This window comes from Watersipora subatra, chromosome 1 (genome assembly GCF_963576615.1).
Source record: "Watersipora subatra chromosome 1, tzWatSuba1.1, whole genome shotgun sequence".
NCBI lineage: Eukaryota > Metazoa > Bryozoa > Gymnolaemata > Cheilostomatida > Watersiporidae > Watersipora > Watersipora subatra.
The window spans coordinates 56953223-56962506 of NC_088708.1; the positions used below are offsets into that span (position 1 = coordinate 56953223).

Genomic DNA, 9284 nt, shown 5'->3' on the forward strand with positions numbered 1-9284 from the left:
TACACATGCGCTTGTCCACGAAAAAACCGCCATCTTTGTACAAAATGATCGTCATTCTCTTGATTAATAGTATTTTTCGGTGTTGCTTTAATACTAAATTAAAAAATTTGCACACAAAAGCATTGTTTGCAATAATTAATTACAGAAGCTTTGCGCTTTGAACGATAAAAGTTGTCCATAAGGATGGCAGACAACGATAGAATGACGTCACGAAAAAACGAAAGATTCTATAACAAAAATACAAAAACCACAAGTACATATCCTTACACAGTGCAACCTACGACCTCCTCTCGGATATCCTTTATAGTACGAGGCCAAAAAGAATTAAAAAATGTTTTTGTGTTAATTGTTGGTACAAAAAGACCTGAAGGTTGACGTGTAACATATGAGTGTTTTGGTGCGTTATTGTATGTATCTCGCATAACCTCACTAGATTTTACTCTAAACAAGACACTCTTTTTGCCTGCTAATGAAACAATGTCTGTGTCTTCCCCTAGCTTTGAGAAACTTACCTAACCCCTCAAACTAAATATGAAGTGCAGTGCTTTGTTTTGCATTTTTTCCAATTTATCTATATCTCCCTTTAGGTATGGATCCCAAATTTGGCAGCAATATTTTAGTTCAGGTCTTATCAACGTCTCATAGGCAACCTTTCTTGTTTTTGTGTCTGCAGTTTTTAACACTCTGCTGCGCAACATGCCTAATAGTCTAGAGGCTTTGGCCACTATGTTGTTCATGTGTCTATTCCATTTAAGGTTACAACTAAGTTCAATGCCTAAATATGGATATGAATTTACATTTTTAAGCCTTAGATTATGCAAGTAAAATTCCTGTTGAGAATTTGTTTCTACCACAGAAAGCACTGAAAATTTTGAGAAATTGAAAAACAACTGCCAATCACAGGCCCAATATTGCAGTTGGTTTATAGTCCGAACCTCGACTGGTTTGAAACTCGACGAGTTTGTATATCGACAACGGTTGGTCCAATCTCGACAGCAGTTTTACTATTTTATCAGCTACTATTTTCATAGTAAATGAGCGATTTATATGTAAAAGATTTATTTGCACAAAAATATATTGTTATCCATTTGATGCAGCACTCTCCAGCTTATGTAGGCCTAACAATATTTTGCCCAACCTAAATATAGAACGAATGCTAAAACAAGTAACAATCATAAATATGGTTGACTGTTATGCTAGCAAAATGTTTTATTTGAAGACTAAACTTCAGTGAGTAGCTTTGGTTTTTATTTTTTGAGGTGAGGATAGAACTGCAAAAAGACATTTATTATTTGTTGAAGATTAAATTATTGTAAAACTGCATCAGCCTTTGTCGATGTTCGGACTAACCTTTGTCTAGATTCGGACCAACCTCTGTCGAGATTGGGACTTGTCTAGGTTCGGACTTGTCGATGTTGGGACTGTTTCCCTTGCAGTTTATGGAGGTCATGTTGTAAAATTAACGAATTTGCTCAAGTATTATACAGCAAAGCACCATTCGCGAACAATCGACATTCGGAGGTAATTTGCGAAGGCAGGCCGTTTATGAGCAATCTTTATTGTGGTAATCAATAGTCATATTTAATATATAACAAAAGAGAAGTGGACCCAAGACTGAACCTTGAGGCACACCAGACATAATAGCACACCAAGAAGACTTTTCTCGATCGACCACGACTACCTGCATGCGATTTGGGAGAAAGTTCTCAACCCAGTGGACAATCTGTGAATGCATGCCTCTGAGTTTCGCATGATCGATCACTTCAAAAGCCATGCGGAGAGTCAACCCAGTATGTTTTTGGAGTCAAGATGTAAGTGAATATGCTTCGCAATGATATGCTATAACAATTTGCATGTAATACATGTAAGGGATACAGGCATACCTGCCAACTTTCACGCTTTGGGCGTGAGACTCACGCAATCACCCCAAAGAAAAAATGAAAATGCGAGAGAAATGAGGGAGATTTTTGCACCAATTGCCAAAATTTTATATATTCTATCATTGATACATCAATTGCCCCAAAACCAAATCTTAAGCATTGCCCCACTCTTGGGTTGGCAGGCCGGGATCATACATGCCTGTAGTGTAATTATTTAGTAAATGTCTATTTCCCTTTTTTATAGATCGGTTTTACATGGGCCATCTTCCACACTTTTTAATATCATGTCCATATAATGCCTTCGGGCGTAATTAACTAAGTTCGGCCAAACTTAATTATGTTTACAGTCTCCTAGACTTGACACCAAATAATTTTTAGAACACACGATTTTTTAAAAACAAATATAATAGACTCGAAAGAATATTGTGCTAAGCTTTTCCTCAATGTAGCGAATCCAGCAAGTTAAAAATCCCAGAAAAGTACATAACGTGATTGTGTTCGGCTTTATGCACTCTTACAATTGATTCAGAGAGCAGCAAGATTTACGTCAAAAATGGTTCAGCTATCTGCATGGTTGTTACGGAAATGTCCAGGTCCTCCAAAAGTGTGGAGACGCTTGGAAACATTCAGAATAAACGCGGTATTGTTCCTTTATTAAAAAATAGCATTACCAAGCAACAAATTTTAACATTATTAACAAAGACATACAACCCCCAATGTAGTGGTTGCATATCATTGGTATTAATGCCACTGGCTCATTGTCTGTGACCAAACTCGAAAAACGTAGAACAGTTCGAAATAATTTGAATCAATTAATGTTTAATTATACTATCACTTTTTTAAAGTTTTGCAGGTTGTAAAAAAGATAAAAGTTTATACACTTAGGACTATGACTTGACGAATGCTTTTGAAAAATGTGCTTCATTTCAAACAAAAGTGTTGGTTTTTAAACCAAAAATCTATAGCTTTGGATGTACATGGTAGTTATGGAAGCGGGAAACAGTCCCAACATCGACAAGTCCGAACCTAGACAAGTCCCAATCTCGACAGAGGTTGGTCCGAATCTAGACAAAGGTTAGTCCGAACATCGACAAAGGCTGATGCAGTTTTACAATAATTTAATCTTCAACAAATAATAAATGTCTTTTTGCAGTTCTATCCTCACCTCAAAAAATAAAAACCAAAGCTACTCACTGAAGTTTAGTCTTCAAATAAAACATTTTGCTAGCATAACAGTCAACCATATTTATGATTGTTACTTGTTTTAGCATTCGTTCTATATTTAGGTTGGGCAAAATATTGTTAGGCCTACATAAGCTGGAGAGTGCTGCATCAAATGGATAACAATATATTTTTGTGCAAATAAATCTTTTACATATAAATCGCTCATTTACTATGAAAATAGTAGCTGATAAAATAGTAAAACTGCTAGGTCTAGGTCTAGGTGTTTCAAGAACCCGTAAATCCCGAAATCGGGCAAAAGAAGGCCGTTGAGAACTTTATTTAAAAATAGTCAATAAAACATAAAATTATGGTAAGCCGCGCAAGTTGCGCGATGTTCTAGGTAAAAAACTATTCATATAAAACCCGGTGTTTGCACATACAGCTGAAGGAGCACCCCCCCGTAACCAGTCTTGTTTCATGACTGTGAAGAACATTTTGTATTTGGTTAAAACTTTCGATAAGAGATTCATGGCAGTCGTCAGATAAAATCTTTAGCATGAGAGACATTCTTGCATGTTTGCGTCTTAGTTCTAAAAGTTCTAGATCTACAAAAATTCTTGCCTCTGTAACACTCTGCCTACCTTTCAAACCAGATATAAACCTAACCGCCTTTCTTTGAACTGCTTCCAATGATGCTACCTGTCGCATCAAATGAGGGTCCCATACTTCACTCGCATATTCCAATATTGGTCTACACAGAGTGAGATATGCAACCCTTCTAACCCTCATCGGCGCATTAAACAAAACATGTTTCATCATTCCCAATCGCTGACTTGCCTTAGATATGATTGAGTCTATATGTAAATCCCAATTAAAATCATTTGATATAAAAACTCCGAGGTATTTAAAACTGTCTACTACAGATAAAGGTCTGCCACTTAGGTAATACACCACATCTGGGTTTCCGCTACTCTGCCTTGCAAAACGAACGATTTGGCATTTATCAGTGTTAAAATTCATTTTCCAGTTATAGGCCCACTGGTCTAATATGTTTAAATCCTCCTGGAAATTCACTGAATCCTGAAGGGTGTTTACCTGAGAAAAAAGTAAAGCGTCGTCTGCAAAAAGCTTGATAGTAGAAAAATTTAGATTATCGGAGATATCATTTATGTACACCAAAAATAGGGTGGGCCCGAGGACAGACCCTTGTGGAACGCCCGATGAAACCAGCAGGTCAGAAGATGCAGCACCCTCTATCACTACTCTTTGGAGTCTGTTTGACAGAAAGTCCCTAATCCAATTTACCATGTACGGGTTTATGTTTGATTTTATCAATTTGTCGATCAACAAGCCGTGAGACACCTTGTCAAATGCCTTAGAAAAAAAAGGCTGTCGAGATTGGACCAACCGTTGTCGATATACAAACTCGTCGAGTTTCAAACCAGTCGAGGTTCGGACTATAAACCTATGGAAGCTACTTTGTCCATTGCGATTTAATTACATATTAAAATCACTGTTATAATAGGGTACCATACTTGGTTAAAAGGTTGATTGAAGGTTCAATCGAATTTTTTAACTTCTTTTTCTCAGAATATATTTATTATATTAGTATTAACGTGACAAACCTGATGCAGAATTGGCAGTTAACAGAATAAAACGTGTGAAAATCTATTTGTAGGCTAATTGTTTAGGCATTGAACCTGTTCTTGGTGTATTATTATTCAATAATAAATAACAAACACTTCCCTTACTGCTGGAGGCGATTAATTGGATTATTGGCAGCATCTTGCTATTCAGAGAGACAGTGCCACTTTTACTAGACTGAGTGTTTTCGTCAGGATGAATGAAAATGACTCTCATTCTGTCAATCTATTAAACCTTCTAGTTGACCAAATTCAAAGCGTGTCATTGGTACATTTAGAATTTTGTAAACTTCTATGAAAATTTTGTTACATCACTAATGGATTGACTGGTCCAATTTAAGTATACAACTTTAATAACTTATAATATATATAATAAATTAAATGTATTGTTAGAAATCTGAAGGAAGGAGTAGAAACTGCTTTGTAATAGGACAACGACGTAAGATGAAAGCTCTGCAGTACGCCACTGTTGCACGACAGCTGAAGGTCGCTGACACTAAGGAGGTAAGATTATATGTGAATGCTGTATTGAAGGGAAGATAAAATAGATTCACTTTTTAGTTTTTGTGTGATCGCTTCTTGCTCACTGGTGACACTGATTTATCTAGTTTGATCTCAAACTTTTTCCTTTTTGTTAATCATGATTATTAAGAACAAGGTTGCTTGTAGCTGTACACTCTGCGAATTGAGGCCGCTGCTGAAGAACAAGGAATTGCTTTTGAGCATTTCTGGAAAGCCCTGAAAGAGGTAAGACTCCACTAATAGTCACTAGTCTAACAAAACTATGTATAGATGACTATGCTTTATTATATGTACACCTGATATGTGACAATGTATTATTTTTCAGATGGATGTGCAGTTGAATAGGAAGGTATTATCTGATATTGCAATATATGAACCGAGAACATTTGCGGTGAGTAGTTATTGGTCATACTTAAAGGTTGACTTGCAACTAAATTCACACTACAGTTATTTGATATCAAAAGATTCACCATGTCTTACTCTGTTGTGTTGTAAGTGCCAAATATGTGGAAATGTGATTACAAGCTCTTAAAAGCTCAAAAACGAAAAGCCGCCATAGATTGGAATCTCTTTATTTCGATGACATAACCACAAAATTTGGTTATCGTCTTGTCACGTATATTCTCACGTGAATTGAAAGGCCAATACAAAGCTCAATATAAAACTTATCGTAGTACTAGTTTATGACAGACACTTTGGGTTTTACCGAAGACCCCGTATCAAATATAGATGCTCGCTACTTTACAGTTTTGTTTCGGCATTATTCAATCGTCAAGTCGTAATCTGATCATGTGACCCAATACTTCGCAAATAATTTTTGCAGCACTTTTTGATTATCACAGGTGACCAACAGGCTCGTCATGATTATCAGACAATGATATGTACTCCTTCAAGCTAAGGTTAAAAAGTTTAACGATTTTTTACGGTAAGTTAAAAGATATCAGTGCTAAAAATGACAGCATTACGATGACGATAAAATAGACGCGTAAGATCAATAGACATAGTTTTATTGAATACGTAAAGTATATTTGTGAAAATGTTTCAACGAATAAGGTTGCATGAAAGTGTACACAGAAACCATGTCTCACAACTACATCACATTTGAGCCGTTTTGGAAAGAGAATCCAAACTACGGCGGTCTCGTGTGGCTGCGATTTTCTGTTCGTTTTTGAGCTTTCAAGAGCTTGTAATCACATTTCCACATATTTTGCACCTGCAACACAACAGAGTAAGACATGGTGAATTTTTTCATATCAAATAACTGTAATGTGAATTTTGTTGCAATTCAACCTTTAATAGTGAATACTGTGCTCTATTTGTTGATCCATTACAATACTGAATGTTCGTGCGCTGCTGTTTGTGTTCAATTGTTAGTATCACAGGGGAGTTTAAGCATCGCTTTCTAGTGTAAAACGAGTTTGTAGCACAAAATAAGGTTTAGCTTTTGTATGTCTTTAGCTTTGTTTGTCCCAAAGTCCACCATAAACCAAGATATAATGGTCAATGAAATGATCAGACAACAAAGTTTTTTCTTGACAAAGTTCGTTTCGTTCTATCTTCCGTTCTGTACCATATCCTGTATGTTAGTCTCACTTAGTGTTTTTAACCGGAAGTAAATATGTGTGAAATTCAAGTATTCCCAGTATTGTGTACACTGAGGGCTCCTTTTCTTCATCGCGTTATCAACCTGTAATTTGCAAGAAAAACAAAGTTTTTTAGGATATTTGTGGTGTCTCGTTACATTTCTCTTACATCAATTGTAACAAATGTTATAGTTCACACTACATGGGGATCTGTCAATTTGTAGAGTTTTTGTGAGTTGACTAAGCAGCATAATGTGGACAAAGGTTTGAATATACCAGAGCATTCTTATCCCAAGATACCTGTGATCACAAAGGGCATGCTATAAGCTTCCTACACAGCAGCAGAGATTTAGGCTATGCGTCGTGTTATATAGTGAATGGTATCGGCGTAATGAAGGTGTGATAGCCAATGGATGTGTGAAGTATTGTTGATATCACTGTAATATGGTGCAAGATGTTTGATGTCAAGCTTGACTGAAATTTATCTGCTATATTTTTTCCTTTTAATACATTACTTTTTAGCCTAGCTTGAAGTGGCTTCAGGCGGTAGACTCCAGCGCAATGTTATTGTTATCTAAGAAAAATATGGTTTTTAACATATTTTAAAATAAATACACATTATGATGAATCATGAGTAATATATTGGTGTTTATATTGCAACAGTGTTACCATGCTTTGCAACTGGCTTGTTAATGACCAGTTGCAACAGGATACAGCTTAAGAATGAACCGCAAGCTCTTGTTAAAACAAGCTGATGGATTACAATATAATTTTTGTAACTACGCTATCAAATATTTGTTTGACATTGAATATTTTCTCCAAGTTTTTTGTTTAAAAGAATTCAATATCATACCCTGTAGTTACACCAACTGGTTACATTATATTTTAAAGATGCATTACTATTTTTACAGTATCACTCTGTGATTTACATGAAATGGAATGCTTAGAAAGTCATCAATTGTTGAATAGATATACTACTACCATAATATACAATCATATGGAAGTTTGAAACAACTAGGTAGAGCTACTTATGTTTCAGCCATTGTACATTGGAGGTTTTGTAGCTCACTCTGGAGCAAGTAGGCACAGTAAAATTGCAATGTATAGGGTGCAGCTCATCAAAAAGTTGAAAAGAATGGATATAAGGAAGAACCAACATTGAAATCGACAAACATTGACCAGTTTAAGATAAGTTAGAATGATACGCTTGCTCAAAGAAATATTGAAAGTATCAGCAAAGATCAGAAGCTAACCGACAGGCTCATACTTGTATTCATAATTCCATCATGTAGAACTTGTATCCTTCGTACAAGTTTTTTGATTTTTAGGTAACATGTAAATAAAATAAAAATTAGAGAACTAACTGTGATCCTACATATTGTGCGCTAGTTAAATTATAACGATTATTGATTGTAATAATTGTGCAATGATAATCAATTATATTTGAAACAATTTGAGCATGAACCTACTGAATAGGTGTAATGAGGTGTAGGTGTAGTGAGCGTGTCTTGACAAACTGTTGTTTTTGCGGAGTTGTCCCTCGTTGAGCAGAACGAGCAAAACAACACTGTTTTGCTGTTGTTTTGTTCGGCGGGAGACAACTCCGCAAAAACAGTAGTTTGTCAAGACAGGATAATTATAAGTGTACGCAGCAATATACAAGAGAAAATAATCCCAAAATGAATATCCGACAACTTCATTCGGACTCCTTATCGACCTGCGTTGAGCCCTCTAACGCCTGTTGTGACACCAGCAGGTAACATAGTTAACGTAAAAATCGTCGAAAATGTGTTATGTATCCTGTGCTACCTAAAGCTTATTTTGCAGGTTTTTCAGTGTTCGTGGCGTAAACTAGGTCCTCATGGTTCTAGTTATATCTATCAAGTTATATTATGTAGGGGTTTTTGGTAACCAGCGTTGAAACATCATTTATTTTTTTTGCAAGCGTATTTGACTCTTTAATAAATTAGAAGTCTTTAATAAACATTTAATGGTGTTTACTTGAATGTTTATTTGCTCTAATCTGTATCAGGTTTTTATTTATATACCTGGCGATACTACTAGAATGAACATCAACAGAAGTTAAACTTTCTGAATTTTTAGCAAAGCCTTATTTTGTACTTACGTTGTTGAGACTTTAAGCGTGCTATTGCTATCCTACTAGCTAAAACTACGCCTATTATTGAAAGCTTGCTAGGTAGTTAGTGAAACGGCCAGAGTAACTCAGGTAGCAACATCCATATTTTAGATTTGTTCACTATAATTCATGTATATCATATTTCTATGCTGACCTTGATGGGGTTCACTATATTCAGCTATTTAATATGCAATCAACTGTATATAAATAGGGTCTCTTAAATCTAAAGTTTGCTGCTGAAAGCACTGACGACTGCAATGCTAGAGCTAGCAGTGCAGAACATTATTTGTGCAATAGCAATTACGAAACCAATTAGATCTCACTGAGGTACAGTATTATGGGGACATGACATGAA

The 9284-nt window shown here is 35.7% G+C and overlaps 1 protein-coding gene across 1 annotated transcript; it reads left to right on the forward strand.

The window, feature by feature from the left end:
- Positions 1-2367: 2367 nt before the first annotated feature.
- LOC137410539 (large ribosomal subunit protein bL20-like) lies at positions 2368-7426 on the forward strand. Its single transcript, XM_068095970.1, has 5 exons — positions 2368-2520; positions 5081-5191; positions 5357-5434; positions 5535-5600; positions 7017-7426. Exons 1-5 carry the CDS (start codon positions 2434-2436, stop codon positions 7116-7118), a joined length of 444 nt encoding a protein of 147 aa, XP_067952071.1. The 5' UTR covers positions 2368-2433; the 3' UTR covers positions 7119-7426.
- The last annotated feature ends 1858 nt before the right edge of the window (positions 7427-9284 follow it).

Coding starts and splice junctions, on each gene's coding strand:
- LOC137410539 (XM_068095970.1), top strand. CDS start 2,434: ATGGTTCAGCTATCTGCATGGTTGTTACGGAAATGTCCAGGTCCTCCA. Junction 5,192..5,356: donor AGGTCGCTGACACTAAGGAG/GTAAGATTATAT, acceptor GGTTGCTTGTAG/CTGTACACTCTGCGAATTGA. Junction 5,435..5,534: donor TCTGGAAAGCCCTGAAAGAG/GTAAGACTCCAC, acceptor ATTATTTTTCAG/ATGGATGTGCAGTTGAATAG.